Source organism: Hyperolius riggenbachi, chromosome 12 (genome assembly GCF_040937935.1).
Source record: "Hyperolius riggenbachi isolate aHypRig1 chromosome 12, aHypRig1.pri, whole genome shotgun sequence".
Taxonomy (NCBI): Eukaryota; Metazoa; Chordata; class Amphibia; order Anura; family Hyperoliidae; genus Hyperolius; species Hyperolius riggenbachi.
In genome coordinates this window covers 21413093-21434372 of record NC_090657.1, presented here as the reverse complement: position 1 = coordinate 21434372, position 21280 = coordinate 21413093, and the positions used below count along the sequence as shown (strand labels likewise).

The 21280-nt window shown below is 45.4% G+C and overlaps 1 protein-coding gene across 3 annotated transcripts in view; it reads right to left on the bottom strand.

Annotated features, from left to right (window-relative positions):
• Positions 1–772: 772 nt before the first annotated feature.
• The window catches only part of LOC137540811 (sterile alpha motif domain-containing protein 9-like), a 79470-nt gene continuing 58962 nt past the window's right edge, over positions 773–21280 (bottom strand). For 2 of the 3 annotated variants that reach the window (XM_068261971.1, XM_068261972.1), the window contains 2 exons: positions 17591–17628; positions 773–6930 (listed from right to left, as the gene is read on the bottom strand). In XM_068261971.1, the coding sequence (XP_068118072.1) occupies positions 986–6930; positions 17591–17624 (5979 nt within the window). In that variant the 5' untranslated portion in view covers positions 17625–17628 and the 3' untranslated portion in view covers positions 773–985. Of the gene's footprint in view, positions 6931–14521; positions 14606–17590; positions 17629–21280 lie in introns of those variants that run through there. The other variant, XM_068261973.1, reaches the window with a different exon arrangement.

The window sequence follows — 21280 nt, the reverse complement described above, 5'->3', positions numbered from 1 at the left end:
AAACTGATGTTGATCAAACATGGGAGGAATAAAAGACAATATATAGTTCCTGATGAGCTTCTCAAAACACTTCATAATCACAGGTGTCAATGCGACTGGCCTGTAATCATTAAGGCTAGTGATGGTCTGTTTTTTGGCCAGAGGAACTATAACAGAGGATTTTGAACAAGTTGGTACAATTGATTGAGACAGGGACTGATTAAAAATCCTAGTGAAGACCCCAGCTAGTTGGTCTGCACATTCTTTTAAAACACGTCCTGAGACACCATCTGGTCCATTTGATTTGTAGGGGACATGATACCTGACATTGTTATTTGTGCTATTATATATCTGAACATGTTCTGAAGTGGCCATGCTATCTGCTGATTTTATTTTAGGGAAACGGTGGCAGCATGAATCATATGGCACACTTTACATCAAATGGGATGCATTATAGTTGGTAATATACAATACACATAATAGCCCCATTTATAACTTTTTTTTACAAATTGCATTAAATGTGCACTTAAACCAGGAGGGGGGGGGGGGGGGGGGAGGCGCCACAAGCTTTCTCGCCTGGAGTGACAAAATGGCCAGAGGCGCCCCTGCTTAGGAAACCTTTCAACAGACAGGGCATGTTCAATTACACAGCTTCCATGCCACATAAGGTATCCTTTAAGATCAATTTGGAGCATCTTAATTAGTATTATGACAAGATTTTCTGCTATTTGAAAAGTCACATCAAAAATGTCTTAGACATGCTGAACTTCATTTATCACACCTTAAAGATATATTTTTGCTGAAAAAAAGATCTTTATTGGAAAAAGTAATAGAAAATTTTTAAAACAAGGCTTTTAGGTCATAACAAAAGATGAGGCACTTCTTCCTTATAACCATGCCTGCTTATGTGGACAGTCTTTCATTGGAAGTGTTTGTCCCAGATGGCTGATGTGGTTCCAGTGGAGAGACTGAACCTGATTGTAGGATAGGTTAGAATGTGTCTTCATTATCTATAGTCTTGTGTCACTTGAATTCCATAAGTCACATACCCAATGTAAGTAAATCCCAAGTAGAAAGACACATTTTCATCACCATGAGGGACAGATGAGTAATTTAGTGGCAGAACTTCAATCTTTCCAAAGGAACTTTTTGTGTAAACCTTCCCATTTTCTGTCCAGCCGTGAACTTTCTTTAGCTTGTTGTGGATTAACTCCCGGTCCTTGGCATCACTGTCCCAGCGAAAGGTGCGTTCATTTAATGGATGCTTTAGGAGTTGCTCTATAGCACCTCTGAAAATAAACTTCTGAAGGCCAAAGCCCTGTCCAAGGAAGAAGAGAACATTTGTCCTTTTCCTACGGACTGGAACATTTTTTATCCTTTTCCCATGTAGTTGTCTTGCATTTTCTATTGCATTCTTTAAAATATTGGTTTTGTTTGCATACTGTTTCATTAAAAACTTCTCATCTGGCCAATATAGCATGAAAATGAGGAAGTAGGCACTGGCAGGAAACGGCTTTCGATCATTCAGAAAGCGTTGGCTTATCTCAAGCAATTTCTCAAAGGAGAAAAGTTTGGTAGATTCTGAACAAACACTGCCTAAAGCAATGTGACACATTATGAGGTTAATAAGGTCAGTATCATCAAGTTGGTCTTCAGATATTTCTCTGGGATAGCAGTTAATTACCGCTTCAAGCTCTGAACCAGGAGATTCCATTGATGTATTGGACAGTAAGGAGAGAATGGTGGCTACACTGCTACCTCCAAGTCTATAAATTTCCATCCTCCTAGCAAACTGGTTTTCTTCAGCTGATGCGGAATGCTTTAGCTGACATGAAGATCTGAAGTATTCAGCAAATTTTTGGGTCTTTTTTACTAACCATTTCCTGGCATTGGGGACGAGAACATCCTCTCTTGTTGTTGACTCCCAGACATCAATTCTATCTGTTTGAAAGCAACCAACATCTTCTGAAATCCACTCCAGAGCTGTGTACATACATTGATATAAACCTTTTAAATGTTTGTGTAACTTAGCCCAAGGGTTCTTCAGCTCTTTTGGGATATATTTCTCATCAGTGAGGTACTTCACCAGCTCTGACTTTTCTTTCTCTATGTTGCCAAATAAAATTAAAAGCAGGTCTAACAGGCTGCACCCTACATCTACTTCTCCAAAATATCCGGAGTTGTTGATAACATCCTTCTCACATTTTTCAGCCTTTTGTGCAGCTCTAAAGCATTCCATAGACTTCAACCCAAGTTCAATCAGACTGATTTCATCTACTGCGCTCTTATTACCATGATACTTGTCCAGGTTTGCATTAAACCACTCTTTGTACAAGCGACCTTCAGTATCCAAAATGTATGAGTCATCTGGCAACTTTGCTTTTGCGGTTTGTACCCATTTTTTGGCTTCTTCAAATTTATGGTATTTATAATGAATCCTTGCAAGCTGTTGTGCAAAATGTGGATCTTTGTTAAACTGTTCATAGGCAACACGTAAAAGCTCAATAGCCCTTTCAATGTCCTTTTCCACCTTGCATACATGTTCTATCAGTGGTGAAAAGAAACTGTCTGCATTGTCACCACGGCTTTTCCTGTGACGTCTAAAAAATAAGTGTTTAATGAATGTTACAAACTCTTGTTTTCCAAATCTATGGTTTAGAGCAGCTGTTTCCTCCAGTAGACCTAGAGCAATTTTACTTTGAGGATATGGGGTTGGACTGTTAGAAAACTGATTCAAAATTTCTTCTGCAATTAAGGGGTGTAGAATACGAATAGCAGAGATAAATGTGATCTCATCTTTTACTTCAATAATCAGAGCTTGCTCACTTAAACTGTACAGATCACGATTTTGGCTTAGTTTGCCGTCTACAGAAGCTACATGAGCCTGAATTCCCAGGAGGACTTCACAATGGGACAGAGAGATGTAAGAGTTTTGAACATAATGATTAAGCAATGCAACATATCTAATCAAACGAGTTATAGATGACGAGTGGTCAAGGTCTCCCATCACATTCTTCACAAAGTCTTCTAGGTACTTCTTATTAAATTCTTCACTCATTAAAACAAATATAATGATCTTATCCTGAGAAGAAAAATTTGCATGCAGTTCTTCAGCTTTAGCTTTAAATTGCATTTGTTCCCCTTTTCGAAGTTTGTGGGTGATGGCAACAGTGTTATCAGGTGATGCAGCACAAAATTTTTCTGGGGCATTTGAACGTCTACAGCTTAAGAGAATGAAACACGGTTTCCTGGTTCCCACTTTTTTATGAATCATGGCTTCCTGCAGATTATTTTTGAGATCATCAATGTATTCTTCTGCACAGTCCTCCAGGAGCAGGAGAACGGGCAGGCAGCTGTTTGTATCCCTTTCTTCATACTCTCTAAGCTGCACTGCATGCTCACAGACTTTTGCAATTTGGTATATAGAGTTCACTATGGCACACCGTAACTTTTTCTTGTTTTTCCATAGAATCTGTCTAGCCACTGTGCTTCCTCCACTGCCTGGCTGGTGGACAATATTGATTCGTGCCACGGGAAGTTTCACAGTGTCTTTATTTAAGATTCCATCCAATATCTCCTCAACTTCCTGGCAGGCTTGGCGTTCAATAAACACCCCACATTTCTTTTGCTCAGCAAGCCAAAAATGTTTCCAACTAATTTTGCCACCACAATAGAAATCACCTTCGAGTTTCTTTGGCTCAATGCCCTTTAAGTTTGTGTTCTCACACTCGTTTATGCACAGTATATTAAGAGAGTTCATTTTTTCCTCCAGAGGAATTTTAAGAATACAGACTCCTTTAGTAGAGACAGGTAACTTTCTGTTAAAGTCTTTTTTTGGAATCATCTCTTGAACTGTAGCATCAACATGACTTAACTTCATACCAACAACACTTCTTTGGTCAAGATCTGTCCTACTACATGAAGCTTGTGCCAGGCCAGCCCATTGCTCATAGTATTCTGCGCTTTCTGTGACACACATGATATATTCCATGCCACTCATTTCTTCATAAAATTCACTAAAGGCTTTAACTAAAGGCATTTCTACTGGTGTGAACAACATGAAGAGCACAATAAAGCACCCCCTCTTTATGATATCATTACAGATGAAAGAAACTGACCTTTTAAAATATTTCATTTTTTCCTTGATCCAAGTTTGCTCATCACATGAGGTGTCCTCCCCAAGAAAACTCTTCCGACCATTGCAAAATATCCAGCTTGTGTGCTTGAAGAGCCCTAAGTTATTAATAATGTCATCCATGTTTTTCCCATACTCACTGGCATAACTTTGCAGTGAGTACATATTAGTTGCATGGTAGTCTTTACACTTGGAACAAAGACCATCAGTGTCAGAGTCTGCATCAAAGTCAAACACACACAGGATTTTCAAGTATCTTAAAAATGTCAGGTGTTGTAAATGGTGACTCTCACACCGGTTTGTGACAAGTACATAATGCAACGTGTCATCAAAGTACTGTTTACCATTTGTTAACAGAAGAGAGAGCCTTCTGCCTAAATTTTCATATCTTCGTCCTTCAGAGACATTGGCCTCTTCTGCTTGTTTCCTTCTTTTGTCAGCCTCCTTTCTCCTTTGGTTGAACGCATTAAGTTCCTCTTCTATGTTAACAGTTTGTGACTTTGTTCCAATCCTCTCATAAGTGGTTTTCTTTGTATAAATCGTTCTATTCTTTTCAAACTTTGGCAAACAAACTTGGAATGTTTTTCCTTCTACAATGCTAAACTGAGGTTTAATATCTACCTCAACAACAAACCTTTTCTCTGTAGACTTTACATCAATAACTTCAATAAAATCGGGAGAACAAATGCATGCACGAGCAGCAGCACGTTCACTTTCTTCAGGGAAGCACTTATCAAGATCATTTAAAAGGTCTGCATACACATTTTTATCCTTAATTGGAATGCCAACTATCTGCCCATGTTCATATCCCTTGTCCTCTACGCTGTCCATTATTCCAAAGTGTATGGTCCCATTACTTCTCACATTCAGACAAGCAGCAGCAAATCGGAAAGTCTCAGATCTAAGTTTAGCTAAAAGTTTTGGTCTATCCAAGGTTGCTGCAGTAGAAAGTGATTTGTATTCATGACAAGGTGTAATTAGGTCTATAACGCCAGTTTCTGGGGGAAGAACCTGGTCTTTTACATATTTAAAGTTTTCATCATGGTTACTAAATGGCCGGAAAGTGCTCCATTTACCTGATGTGATGGTCTTCTGCTTTCCAGATGCTCCAAAATTCTCTGCTGAAGTAAGGGTTTCTTCAAATTTATTTGTAATAAGTTTGTTCTTATCTCCTGGATGTGCCTCTTGGTACTGTTCAGCCTTTCTGTTAGCCAAAGTCTGAGGTTGCTGCTCCAACTGGCCAGATTTTTTCCTATCATGATTATTGATTTCTGTCAATTTAACTTTTTCCCCATCATTTTTCTTGTCAAAACATTTTTCTTTTGAGCTGGAGACTGTTTGGTTTTCTTGAATCTTTTTGTCTGGTTTGTTACCAGATGAAGCTGCTGGGGTCTGCAAGTCTTTCTGGCTTGGTTTCAAGGTCTTGATAGGTTGTACAGACACCTTTTTTGCATTCTTCTGGGTTGGTTTATCCATTCCACTAGACTGATTTTTTGCGCTGGCATTACTAGTGAAGATCTCTGGTGGACTAGCCATCTTTTCTGAAGCTGGAATGCTACAATGTTGAAGAGGTTTGTCTTTAGATAAATCCCTTCTTCCACTTGGACCTGGCTCATATTGGCCTTTTGCTTCTGTTGGATCTTCTCTTCCTTGAGGTTTTACAGACTTTTTCCGAGCTTGCTGATCCAATTGTATGGGCTGAATTATAGCAGGGGCATTTTTCTTAGATCTATCGATTGTAACTACACTTTGACTGTTTTTTGGTTTGTTTTCTGAGTGAGAAATACTTGGAAACTGTTGGGATGCCCCATTTGAAATGTCATTTTTTTCAGATGAATGTTGTCCTTGTTTGATTTTATTACATGACCTGTCATTTTCGAGTGACATGTTTTTTCTGGAATCATTTTCACTAGGTGATATTTTCTGCTGTTTCCTCCCTTTTTGTGATCTTTTACCACTGTTCTTCTGATGCTGTTGTGCATTGGCTCCTTGGTCTTGATTTCTCTGTGGGACCTTTTCGGGTCTTTCTGCTAAGCTGGTGCTCCTTTCTAATACAGGAAAAAAGAATAGAAAAACCCATCTTTGCAAAATTATAAACCAATTTATTAATGATCTTAAAAAAGACTTTTCTAATACGTTTTCCACAGGATCATTTAGCACTTTTGTGTTGTCACTTTGTGGAGATTCATGAGTTTGATTCTTTGCATTTGATCTTTTACCTCCGTTCTGACGTGGTTGTGCTTTGGCTCCTAGGTCTTGATTTCTCAGCGGGAACTTTTCAGGTCTTTCTGCGGAGCTAGTCTTTTCTGATACGTTTTCCACAGGATCATTTAGCACTCTTGTGTTGTCACTTTTATTCTCTGTATTTGTATTTTCTTTTGATGTTTGTTCCACTAGTTTTGAGGAATTAGACTTAGTTTTTCTTGGCTCTTCTTGTGAACTTAGGCCAACATTCTTCTGAATTGCTATCACAATGCTCTCTGGGGCATGCTCAGCAGATCCTGGACTTTGGTGCGGAGGATCTTTCGGACTGTCAGAGTCTTTTAGGGGTTTGTCATCTTGCTTTGGTGTTTTAATTTGGGTCTTATTTTCTTGTCTCCTGATTTGTGCTAAAAGTTTATCTCTGTTGCTGAGTAATAGTTTAATTTGAAGAGATCTCATTCCAATCTTTTGCAGATCCTGTTCAGTGAGGATTTCCAGCACTGGTCCTGTAGCTTCCTGCTCATGAAGTTTGCAGATATATTCTTTCTTCAACCCAATGGAGGCCAACCATTCGCTGACATCTTCCTCAGACCAGTTTTCCAGAGGTTTGCAATCTAAACATTAAAGACACAAAGAATAAATGAGTCTAAAAGAAATACAGTGGTCATCTAGTGTTTAGGAATACTGAAGTGATAAACTAATGAGATAAACAATTGTATCTTTTCTCCTTCTCCTAAAAATTACAGTGGTTTGCAAAAGTATTCAGCCCCCTTGAAGTTTTCCACATTTTGTCACATTACTGCCACACACATGCATCAATTTTATTGGACTTCCACATGAAAGACCAATACAAAGTGGTGTACATGTGAGAAGTGGATCGGAAATCATACATGATTCCAAACATTTTTAAAAAATAAATAACTGCAAAGTGGGGTGTGCATAATTATTCAGCCCCCTGAGTCAATACTTTGTAGAACCACCTTTTGCTGCAATTACTGCTGCCAGTCTTTTAGGGTATGTCTCTACCAGCTTTGCACATCTAGAGACTGAAATCCTTGCCCATTCTTCTTTGCAAAACAGCTCCAGCTCAGTCAGATTATAAGGACAGCGTTTGTGAACAGCGGTTTTCAGATCTTGCCACAGATTCTCGATTGGATTTAGATCTGGACTGTGACTGGGCCATTCTAACAAATATGTTTTGTTTAAACCATTCCATTGTTGCCCTGGCTTTATGTTTAGGGTCGTTGTCTTGCTGGAAGGTGAACCTCTGCTCCAGTCTCAAGTCTTTTGCAGTCTCCAAGAGGTTTTCTTCCAAGTTTGCCCTGTATTTGGCTCCATCCATCTTCCCATCAATTCTGACCAGCTTCCCTGTCCCTGCTGAAGAGATGCACCCCCCGAGCATGATGCTGCCACCACCATATTTGACAGTGGTGATGGTGTGTTCAGAGTGATGTGCAGTGTTAGTTTTCTGTCACACATAGCGCTTTGCATTTTGGCCAAAAAGTTCTGTTTTGGTCTTATCTGACCAGAGCACCTTCTTCCACATGGTTGCTGTGTCCCCCACATGGCTTGTGGCAAACTGCAAACGGGACCTCTTATGCTTTTCTGTTAACAATGCCTTTCTTCTTGCCACTCTTCCATAAAGGCCAACTTTGTACAGTGCACCACTAATAGTTCTCCTATGGACAGATTCCCCCGCGTGAGCTGTAGATCTCTGCAGCTCGCCCAGAGTCACCATGGGCCTCTTGACTGCATTTCTGATCAGCGCTCTTCTTGTTCGGCCTGTGAGTTTAGGTGGACGGCCTTGTCTTGGTAGGTTTACAGTTGTGCCATACTCCTTCCATTTCTGAATGATCGTTTGAACAGTGCTCCGTGGGATGTTCAAGGCTTTGGAAATCTTTTTGTAGCCTAAGCCTGCTTTAAATTTCTCAATAACTTTATCCCTGACCTGTCTGGTGTGTTCTTTGGACTCCATGGTGTTGTTGCTCCCAATATTCTCTTAGACAACCTCTGAGGCCGTCACAGAGCAGCTGTATTTGTACTGATATTAGATTACACACAGGTGCACTCTATTTAGTCATTAGCACTCATCAGGCAATGTCTATGGGCAACTGACTGCACTCAGACCAAAGGGGGCTGAATAATTACACACACCCCACTTTGCAGTTATTGATTTGTAAAAAATGTTTGGAATCATGTATGATTTTTTTCCCACTTCTCACGTGATCACCACTTTGTATTGGTCTTTCACGTGGAATTCCAATAATATTGATTCATGTTTGTGGCAGTAATGTGACAACATGTGTAAAAATTCAAGGGGGCCGAATACTTTTGCAAGCCACTGTACCTTTTTTAGATATCCCTCAGTTTTATTTTATGTTTACATCTACTTTTTATGTTTTTTACGGTCTCTGCTCAAATTACACATTCATTGAAGTATGCCAGTGCTAAATTCTATCAATTATTGACCCATTTTATCTCTTTCCTGCTCTCATAAGACATTTCTGCCAGGAAAGTGTTTTATGGCTGTAATTCTTTATCAGTGAGGCTACGTTCACAGTAGGACGTTAAAGTCTAACGTTAAAACAGCATTTAACGCAGAATAACTCACTGCAATGAAAAATCAATACCCTGTTCACAGTGCACACGTTGCGTTGGTAAATAACGCTGCACGTTAAGTAAAAGTACTGCATGCAGTGCGTTATACACGTTATTAGCTGCATTGGACTGTTTGCACATGCTCAGTAATGACTTGGAAGCATACTTTTCATTGCCTGTATTTCTTACTGTATCTGCTGTATGCGATGGTAACGCTGCGTTGCGACTTTCTGGGCGCGTTGCGTTGTAAGTTTGCGGTGCGACTTTAACGTCGCATCAAAACGCAACGTCCCACTGTGAACATAGCCTGAGGGTTAAATTATAGTCTGACCAGGTCCCTACCTGGACAAAAGCTGCCACTTGCATTGATGTTTAACTCTCAGGCAGAGCAAGAAAAAAAGGAACACAGCATACCCGTATTTTTCGGACCATAAGACCATAAGACGCACCCAGGTTTAGAGGACAAAAACTGGGTAAAAAAAAAATACTAAACATGGGGCATCCATGGTGCAGGGGCATCTTGTGAATCTTCTCCCACCCAAGCTATCTGTGTCTAAATTAAAGTAACCCCACCTACACTGATCCCAGTGCCCCCCAAGCAGCAATAACCCCACCTACACTAATCCCACTGCCCCCAAGCAGCAATAACCCCACTTACACTAATTCAACTGCCCTCCAAGTTGCAATGCCCCCCACTTACACTTATCCCACTGCCCCCCAAGCTGCAATACCCCCCACTTACACTAATTCCACTGCCCCCCAAGCTGCAATAACCGCACCTACACTAATCCCACTGCCCCCCAAGCTGCAATACCCCCCACTTACACTAATTCCACTGCCCCCCAAGCTGCAATAACCCCACCTACACTAATCTCACTGCCCCCAAGCTGCAATACCCCCCACTTACACTAATTCCACTGCCCCCAAGCTGCAATAACTCCACCTACACTAATCCCACTGCCCCCAAACTGCAATACCCCCACTTACACTAATTCCCCTGCCCCCCAAGCTGCAATAACCCCACCTACACTAATCTCACTTCCCCCAAGCTGCAATACCCCCACTTACACTAATTCCACTACTCCCAAGCTGCAATAACCCCACCTACACTAATCCCACTGCCCCCCAAGCTGCAATACCCCCCACTTACATTAATTCCACTGCCCCCCAAGCTGCAATAACCCCGCCTACACTAATCTCACTGCCCCCCAAGCTGCAATACCCCCACTTACACTAATTCCACTGTCCCCCAAGCTGCAATAACCCCACCTACACTAATTCCACTGCCCCCCAAGCTGCAATAACCCCACCTACACTAATCCCACTGCCCCCTAAGATGCAACAACCCCCACTTACACTAATTCCACTGCCCCCCAAGCTGCAATAACCCCACCTACACTAATCCCACTTCCCCCCAAGATGCAATAACCCCACCTACACTAATCCCACTGCCCCCTAAGCTGCAATACCCCCCACTTACACTAATTTCACTGCCCCCCCAAGCTGCAATAACCAAACCTACACTAATCCCACTGCCCCCTAAGCTGCAATACCCCCACTTACACTAATTCCACTGCCCCCCAATCTGCAATAACCCCACCTACACTAATCCCACTGCCCCCCAAGCTACAATAACCGCACCTACACTAATTCCACTGCCCCCCAAGCTGCAATACCCCCCACTTACACTAATTCCACTGCCCCCAAGCTGCAATAACCCGACCTACACTAATCTCACTGCCCCCCCAAGCAGCAATAACCCCACCTACACTAATTCCACTGCCCCCAAGCTACAATACCCCCACTTACACTAATTCCACTGCCCCCCAAGCTGCAATAACCCCACCTACACTAATTCCACTGCCCCCCAAGCTGCAATAACCCCACCTACACTAATCCCACTGCCCCCTAAGATGCAATAACCCCCACTTACACTAATTCCACTGCCCCCCAAGCTGCAATAACCCCACCTACACTAATCCCACTTCCCCCCAAGATGCAATAACCCCACCTACACTAATCCCACTGCCCCCTAAGCTGCAATACCCCCCACTTACACTAATTTCACTGCCCCCCAAGCTGCAATAACCAAACCTACACTAATCTCACTGCCCCCTAAGCTGCAATACCCCCACTTACACTAATTCCACTGCCCCCCAAGCTACAATAACCGCACCTACACTAATTCCACTGCCCCCCAAGCTGCAATACCCCCCACTTACACTAGTTCCACTGCCCCCAAGCTGCAATAACCGCACCTACACTAATCTCACTGCCCCCCCAAGCAGCAATAACCCCACCTACACTAATTCCACTGCCCCCAAGTTGCAATACCCCCCACTTACACTAATTCCACTGCCCCCAAGCTGCAATAACCCCACCTACACTAATCTCACTGCTCCCCCAAGCAGCAATAACCCCACCTACACTAATTCCACTGCCCCCAAGCTGCAATACCCCCACTTACACTTATTCCACTACCCCCCAAGCTGCAATAACCCCACCTACACTAATTCCACTGCCCCCAAGCTGCAATACCCCCACTTACACTTATTCCACTACCCCCCAAGCTGCAATAACCCCACCTACACGAATCCCAATGCCCCCAAGCTGCAATACCCCCCACTTACACTAATTCCACTGCCCCCCAAGCTGCAATAACCGCACCTACACTAATCTCACTGCCCCCCCAAGCAGCAATAACCCCACCTACACTAATTCCACTGCCCCCAAGCTGCAATACCCCCCATTTACACTAATTCCACTGCCCCCAAGCTGCAATAACCCCACCTACACTAATCTCACTGCCCCCCCAAGCAGCAATAACCCCACCTACACTAATTCCACTGCCCCCAAACTGCAATACCCCCACTTACACTTATTCCACTACCCCCAAGCTGCAATAACCCCACCTACACTAATTCCACTGCCCCCAAGCTGCAATACCCCCACTTACACTTATTCCACTACCCCCCAAGCTGCAATAACCCCACCTACACGAATCCCAATGCCCCCAAGCTGCAATACCCCCCACTTACACTAATTCCACTGCCCCCCAAGCTGCAATAACTCCACCTACACTAATCTCACTGCCCCCCAAGCTACAATAACTCCACCTACACTAATCTCACTGCCCCAAGCTGCAATACCCCCACTTACACTTATTCCACTACCCCCCAAGCTGCAATAACCCCACCTACACTAATTCCACTGCCCCCCAAGCTGCAATAACCCCACCTACACTAATCTCACTGCCCCAAGCTGCAATAACCCCACCTACACTAATCCCACTGCCCCCCAAGCTGCAATAACCCCACCTACACTAATCTCACTGCCCCAAGCTGCAATAACCCCACCTACACTAATCCCACTGCCCCCCAAGCTGCAATACCCCCCACTTACACTAATTCCACTGCCCCCTAAGCTGCAATAACCCCACCTACACTAATCTCACTGCCCCAAGCTGCAATACCCCCCACTTACACTAATTCCACTGCCCCCCAAGCTGCAATAACCCCACCTACACTAATCTCACTGCCCCCCCAAGCAGCAATAACCCCACCTACACTAATCTCACTGCCCCAAGCTACAATAACCCCACCTACACTAATCCCACTGCCCTCCAATCAGTGGGAAGTGCCCCCCCCCCCCCCAGGGCTCTTTCTATTGTACAAATTAGTCCTCACCTGCATAAGGGCTTTTCCGAAGTGAGGCATGCCTGCAGAGTGTGGCATGTGTCTCTACCTGAGTCTCTACCTGAGGCCCCAGCACGTCTGGCTCCCGGCACTCTGTGGACACAGGATGACGATAAGCAGCGCTGACACTAGGACACCGCTCCTGGAGGGCACTTCACTCAAGCTCCTGATCCTCCAGAGAGACATCCAGGGGCGTATCGGGGTAATATAGCACCTATGGCAAACACTAAAATTGCGCCCCCCCCCCAGTTGCCGGCGCAGTAAAGCAGACCTTATTGGGCTTGGCTATTTCCTTTGAGCACATCAGAAAGCCACTGCTGCGCTTGCACTGGAGCCGGCAGGGCCGGACCAAGGCAGAGGCGAAAGAGGCTCCAGCCTCAGGGCGCAGTGTAGGAGGGGGTGCAGGGTGGGGCCGAGGCAGTGGCGAGAGAGGCATCAGCCTCAGGGCGCAGTGTAGGAGGGGGTGCACAACTCACTCAGCTATCATTCCCCTATTGTGTTTGAAGCAGACATAAATAAGATAATGGGGTACATGGCAATTACTGCAAGCCAGATAACTAGATATTAAGGTGTTGGGGAGGTTGTGGGCCCTGTGGCACCTCTTAGTCTAATAGCAATCAGTGTGTGACAGCTGGGGTGGGAGGGATGGAGGGGCGCACTTTGGTGTCTCAGCCTTGGGTGCTGGAGGACCTTGTCCCTGCTCTGGGAGCAGGGGAAGGTAAATATTGCAGGCAGTACTGCGCCTGCGCCACCGCCGACACAGGAGTTTCAGGGGTGCCAGCACTAGAACAGAGGGAGAGAGGAGGATAGGGGAAGCCTCATTAGGATCCAGAGGCTTCCCCCTCCAGAGGTAAGTACTCCCAGAGGGATTTATTTAAGTTATAGTGTCTCTTTAAGATTCCTGACGACTTCGCCCGCAGGAAGGTGGATTGGGGAACGCTTGTCGTCGGGGACTTCGTTGGATACATCTTCCTAGTTGTGCTGGTGAGTATTCAGCCTGTGACTTGGATTGAGGAGCTGTATGTGAGTTGACCTAATGCTGAATACACACGTTGAGATTTCCCGTTCGATTACCGGGATCGAACGGATCAAATCGATTATTTCCAACATGCTCGATTCGGATTTCGATCGTTTCTGCCGTCGATTTGGCATACTTAACATGCAAATCGACGGCAGAAACGATCGAAATCCGAATCGAGCATGTTGGAAATAATCGATTCGATCAATTCGATCCCGGGAATCGAACAGGAAATCTCAATGTGTGTATTCAGCATTAGAATGTTCAATACCCTCCCCCTACCCCAGCATCTACTTCCTTATCTAGTCATTGCTGGTCAGTGCTCTTATCAGGATGATCTCCTGCAGCAGGGCTGATAAAAGCAAAGGACCTGTGAATCTTCTGACCTGCTGTGTACTGTGAGCCTGAGGAGAGCAATGTATGGACAGGGTAGGCTGTAAAACTGACAATGCTGATATAGCAGCTTTCCTAAAGGTCCGTACACACGCCGGACTTTAGGCAACGACGGGTCCGTCGTTGCCTCCCGCTGGGTGGGCGTGCCAGCGACAGTCCGGCGTGTGTACGCTCTGTCGTCAGACTGATACGGCTGTTTCTGAGCGATCCGCCCGGCGGATCGCTCAGAAACAGCCGTATCAGTCTGACGACAGAGCGTACACACGCCGGACTGTCGCTGGCACGCCCACCCAGCGGGAGGCAACGACGGACCCGTCGTTGCCTAAAGTCCGGCGTGTGTACGGACCTTTAGGCTCACAGTACAGAGATACAGGTGAGAGAATTCACAGGTCCTTTGCTTTTATAAAGGACTACAGGAGATCATCCTAATAAGAACAAATACCAGCCTGATGATCTCAGTCCCTCCCTGCCTGCCGCCTTCAGCACAGTGTGTCCACTCACTCCTTCAGCGCAGGAAACTTCACTTGAGTAGTTCACTTCACTCCCTTCTGCTCCCTGTGTCACCGCATGACCGCTACGGACACACATTCCTCTCCTCTTCCAGCCCCATAAGCCCCAGCAGCACAGGCACAGCTCCATGCAGCCAATCAGGAGGGCGATGAGAGCAGCGTTGCTGGGGCAACGACAGAAGCTGCCAGCAGGGAGGTGGACGGGAGTCTGGACAGACTCCTCTCCCTCCTAGTACTGTACTATATGGCCACTGCCTGCCGGTTTGGTTGGGAGGGAGGGATGATGCGCCCCCTGGGAGAGGAGTCACAATGGGCGCCTATAGCAGCAGCCCTATGTGCACGGCTACAGATACGCGTCTGGAGACATCACTCATCTCCAGTGTGGGTCTTGATGTAATTAAAGCACTTCTGCATATGTTATTAGTTAAGCGGGCAGATCAAACCCTGGAGAACGCAAGACCAAGGACCTTCTGAAGACTGCACGTGCTGGAAGCACTTCCGCATATGTAATTAGCTAAGCGGACCGGTCAAACTCACGTACAGCAGGGGAGAGCGAGAACACGGACCTATTACAGACTGAAAGGTACAGTCTGTAATAGGTCCGTGTTCTTGCTCTCCCCTGCTGTACGTGAGTTTGACCGGCCCGCTTAGCTAATTACATATGCTGAAGTGCTTCAAGCACGTGCAGTCTTTAGAAGGTCCGTGGTCTTGCGTTCTCCGGGGTTTGATCTGCCCGCTTAACTAATTACATATAGTGCTTTAATTACATCAAGACTAGGGTGGCCATCCGTCCGGATTTAGGTCGAACAGTCCGGATTTTGGAGTGCTTGTCCTCCGTCCGGCGCAAGGCAAGGAAGGACGGCCAGATGTCCTCCTTTTTGGACGCTGGGCTGTGTGGAGGAAGGAGAGAGCGCAGAGAAGAGGGAGCGGTGGGCACAGTGGGAAAGGGGGGACATTCCCCCCCCCCTTTCCTCACCTTTGGGCTCCCTCCTTCCTCGCTCTACCCTCTAGAACTAAAGTTTGGGGGGGACTTACCTCTGCCTCGATCCAAGCGCTGCGTAGTGATGTCCGGTTCATGAGTCATTTGAGCCAGTTCTTTCCTGTGAGTTTAATGATCCGACTCATCCACTGAAACAAATTAGTTCAGTGGATGAGAGAGGAACTGCAACTGCAGCTGCAGTTCCTGTCTCATCCACTGAACTGATTCGGTTCAGTGGATGAGTCAGATCATTAAACTCACAGGAAAGAACAGGCTCAAATGACTCATGAACTGGACATCACTACTGCATCGCCTTGGAAGGAGGCAGAGGTAAGTCCCGCCCGCTGCCAGCCACCCCAAAACTTTTGTTCTAGAGGGTAGAGCGAGGAAGGGGGAGCCCAAAGGTGAGGAAAGGGGGTGAGATGTCCCCCCTTTCACCTACTGCTCTCCCTTCACTGAGCTCGCCCCTCCTGCCGGAGGACACCTGGCTAACTATTCTGGTGACACCTACAGACCTGGCTACATATACTTGGGACACCCATAGACCTGGCTAAATATACTGGGGACACCTATAGACCTGGCTATATATACTGGGAACACGATACACCTGGCTATCTGTACTGGAGACACCTACGGTATACACTTGGCTAACTATTCTGGGGGACCCTAAAGTTCAGCAAAAACTCGGTATACAGAGGCGCCAGAGTAGAGTAAAACGTTTTAAAAACCGCTTAAAAGGAGAGGGGGATGTTAAGGTGGACTCACCTCCCTCTTACAAAAAAAGAAAACTCACTTGAGTCTCAATAAAACAGAATTGTCAAATAATTTATTCAACTCCACAAATGCAACGCGTTTCGCGGGCGTGACCCGCTTCCTCAGGCAAAAATGGGAGCACAACTCAGTGGGTCAAGCAATAGGTTTTAGCGCCTCTGTGCTCTTAAGACCTGTCTAACTATTCTGGGGACACCTAAAAACCTGGCCATCTGTACAGGAGACATCTATAGACCTGGCTAACTACTCTGGGGACATTATACACCTGGCTACCTATTCTGGGGACAACTATACTCATGACTACTTATACTGGGGACACCTATAGACCTAGCTACCTATGCTGGGGGTACCTATTTTGGGGTAACTGCTGTCAGATTATCTGTATTTATGGGGAACCGCTGTTAACAGATTAAGTGTATTTTGGGGAACCGCTGTCAGATTATGTATGTTAGGGGCATGGCTGCTGCCAGATTTTGCGTATTTTGGGGAACTGCTGCCAGATTGTGTATGTTGGGGGACCACTGCTGCCAGATTACATGTATTTTGGGTGTTATGTGTATTTTGGGGGATCCGCTGCCAGGTTTCGCATATTTTGGGGAACTGGTTCCAGATTATGTGTATGTTGGGGGGAACTGCTGCTGCCACCTAGTCTATTTTGGGGGAACCACTGCCATATTATTTGTATTTTGGAGGAACTTCTACCAGATTACATGTATTTTTGGTGAAATGCTATCTTACATCTATTTTTGAGGGTACACTACGGCAGAGCTCAAACTTCCCCAGCAGACCATTTACACCACTGCTAAGGTCATGTATATTTTGCCCCACCTACGCCCATGCCCACATTATGCTTGACCACGCCCACTTTTGGCACGCGCAGTACGATGTCCTCCTTTTTGGGGTTCTGCAAGTGGCCACCCTAATCAAGACCCACACTGGAGATGAGCAGTGTCTCTCTGGAGGATCGGGAGCTTGAGTTAAGTGTCCTCCCAGAGCGGTGTCCTAGTGTCAGCGCTGCTACTCAGAGTGCCAGGAGCCAGTCACGCTGGGCTGCAGTAAGTGTAAGAATTCAATGATTGCGGTTGCCGACAGGGACTAGTAGGGGGACACTGGCGCCGGTCCAAATGTAGTATTTGGACCATAAGACACAGTGACTTTTTCACCCCACTTTGGGGGGAGAAAAATTGTGTCTTATGGTCCGAAAAATACGGTAGTTATTTGTGTGCTTGGTTGTGTACATACATGTCTATTACATCATGTCACTTCGGTATTCCTTTAATACTGAACACAATGTGATATTCCAGGTCTTACCCATTTCTGAAAGATTGATACCCTCACAGCACATTCATCTGGAAGAAATAAGAAAACATAAGTGGGCTACTGAGTATCTGTAGATTTTATTCAGTTAGTGGCTATTGAGCAACGCCACAAGTAATTACTCGTTCTCTGGAATTTGGCGTATCTGTGGCATGTACATAGCTACAATTTTTTTGTATGTTTGAATGCTTCAGGAAGACAAAGTAATGCAACACGTCAGTCTGAAAGTACCTTAAGATGCTCATCTACACTGTGCAAATGTAGGAAATGCAGCCTGGTACCCGGCATATCAAGTGCAACGCTCCTGGAATCTGCTGATCGTGATCGGTCAGCCACCATGAAAGTGAGATCTGTCTAGGTGGCTTTGATCCCTAATCTATAAGAGATTGTGAATGCTTCTCTCTCCTTTCTTCCAGTTTTCACCCTCCATTTTTTTTTAGAAGCTGCCCTGTTCTTCTGGCGGCCACCACCTGATCGCTCATCTCATTGTATTTTGCACATTGCTAGATGCTAACAATCTTTCCAGGTGTCAGGTGTTCTCCCATCTATAGTGATATTTGAAACTCTCACTTGTAACATGTATGCAAATCTCCAAAGAGAAAATATTACTTTACTGCGGGAATGTAGGAGTTGGCAGCAGCATTATATCGGAATAATAGCCACTTTATAGATGAACTTTATTGCAAAAATATAAGTTAGAATCACAAATAACCAGGAAACCAACTGCTAATTACAGCTAAATTGAGGAGAATTGCAGCGGCATTATAACGGAGTAATAGCCACTTTATAGATGAGAGTTATTGCCGGAAAATAAGCAGTACAATTATGTAGAATTAAGACACTAAAAACACCGTTATAGCAGAGAAAATCACAGCTAATAGCGGAGATTTGCAGCGGCATTATATCGGAGTAATAGCCGCTTTATAGATGAGAGCTATTGCAGTAAAATAAGAGCAACCAGCACAATGATATGAAAACACCGTTATAGCAGATAAAATCAGTATTAACCTCCCTGGCGGTGCATTTCTGTCGGGAATTATGAGTCAAAAGCAGTACATTGTTTTTCAAGAATTTTCGGCCTCCAATTCTTAAATCATAACTCACCAAAATATGCCAGAATAAAAGCCTGGTAGACATTCTGCATATGAATAAAAGACTAGAACACAAATTTGTTGAATTAATTAAATTTATGAATAAACTAAAAAAATTGTAAAACTGTTCAAAAAAGGCAGGCGGAGAGTAGTCAAAATCCAGGCTGAAGTCGGTGCAGGCGGCAGGCAAAGAGTAGTCAAAATCCAGTCAGACGTTGGTGCAATTTTGGCATATAGCTCATGAAAACCCAAAATTCCTATCTCAAAAAATTAGCATATCATGAAGAGGGTCTCTAAACGAGCTATTAACCTAATCATCTGAATCAACTAATTAACTCTAAACACCTGCAAAAGATTCCTGAGGCTTTTAAAAACTCCCAGCCTGGTTCATTACTCAAAACCGCAATCATGGGTAAGACTGCCGACCTGACTGCTGTCCAGAAGGCCATCATTGACACCCTCAAGCAAGAGGGTAAGACACAGAAAGAAATTTCTGAATGAATAGGCTGTTCCCAGAGTGCTGTATCAAGGCACCTCAGTGGGAAGTCTGTGGGAAGGAAAAACTATGGCAGAAAACGCTGCACAATGAGAAGAGGTGACCGGACCCTGAGGAAGATTGTGGAGAAGGACTGATTCCAGACCTTGGGGGACCTGCGGAAGCAGTGGACTGAGTCTGGAGTAGAAGCATCCAGAGCCACCGTGTACAGGCGTGTGCAGGAAATGGTCTACAGGTGCCGCATTCCCCAGGTCAAGCCACTTTTGAACCAGAAACAGCGGCAGAAGCGCCTGACCTGGGCTACAGAGAAGCAGCACTGGACTGTTGCTCAGTGGTCCGAAGTACTTTTTTCGGATGAAAGCAACATTTGCATGTCATTTGGAAATCAAGGTGCCAGAGTCTGAAGGAAGACTGGGGAGAGGGAAATGCCAAAATGCCTGAAGTCCAGTGTCAAGTACAGGTCAGGCGCTTCTGCCGCTGTTTCTGGTTCAAAAGTGGCTTGACCTGGGGAATGCGGCACCTGTAGCCCATTTCCTGTACACACCTGTACACGGTGGCTCTGGAGGTTTCTACTCCAGACTCAGTCCACTGCTTCCACAGATCCCCCAAGGTCTGGAAACCAAACTTTAAAAAAAAAAAAAGTGGGGTGTGCGTAATTATTCGGCCCCCTGAGTCAATACTTTGTAGAACCACCTTTTGCTGCAATTACAGCTGCCAGTCTTTTAGGGTATGTCTCTACCAGCTTTGCACATCTAGAGACTGAAATCCTTGCCTATTCTTCTTTGCAAACCAGCCCCAGCTCAGTCAGATTAGATGGACAGCGTTTGTGAACAGCAGTTTTCAGATTTTGCCACAGATTCTCGATTGGATTTAGATCTGGACTTTGACTGCGCCATTCTAACACATAGATATGTTTTGTTTTAAACCATTCCTTTGTTGCCCTGGCTTTATGTTTAGGGTCGTTGTCCTGCTGGAAGGTGAACCTCTGCCCCATTCTCAAGTCTTTTGCAGTCTCCAAGAGGTTTTCTTCTAAGATTGCCCTGTATTTGGCTCCATCCATCTTCCCATCAACTCTGACCAGGTTCCCTTTCCCTGCTGAAGAGAAGCACCCTCAGAGCATGATGCTGCCACTACCATATTTGACAGTGGAGATGGTGTGTTCAGAGTGATGTGCAGTGTTTGTTTTCCGCCACATATTGCAAGTTCCATTTTAGTCTCATTTGACCAGAGCACCTTCTTCCACTTGTTTGCTGTGTCCCCCACATGGCTTGTGGCTAACTGCAAACGGGATTGCTTATGCTTTTCTGTTAACAATGGCTTCTTCTTGCCACTCGTCCATAAAGGCCAACTTTGTGCAATGCATGACTAATAGTTGTCCTATGGACAGATTCCCCCACCTGAGCTGTAGATCTCTGCAGCTCGTCCAGAGTCACCATGGGCCTCTTGACTGCATTTCTGATCAGCGCTCTCCTTGTTCGGCCTGTGAGTTTTGGTGGACGGCCTTGTCTTGGTAGGTTTACAGTTGTGCCATTCTCCTTCCATTTCTGAATGATCGCTTGAACAGTGCTCCGCGGGATGTTCAAGGCTTTGGAAATCTATTTGTAGTCTAAGCCTGCTTTAAATTTCTCAATAACTTTATCCCTGAACTGTCGGGTGTGTTCATTTGGACTTCATGGTGTTGTTGCTCCCAATATTCTTAGACAATGTGAGGAAACGCGGAAAAGCCACCGCAAGGGCTCAGAGTGAGGCGGCTGTTTCCGCGTCTAACATGGCGGCACAACGCGAAGAAACCGCCGCATGCAGCATGGGCAGAGCGGTGGAGTCCGCGTTGGAGGCGGCGGATTGCATGCATGGCAAAGCAGCTGACATTGCGGCTGGACGTGGGGAAACCGCCGCTCGCATAGAGAGCGGGGCGGCGGTTCCCGCGCCTGAATCAGTGGTCACATTGCAAGACATGTCTGGTGTGGCTGGGACTGCTAGTCCACACAGGTTCAGAAGGACGCACGCGCGCGCTGAGAGGCAGAGCTTATATGACAGCCAGAAAAGGGTCAGCTGACCAGGCGGGTCAGCTGACATTTTCACCACCTGCCATTGGTC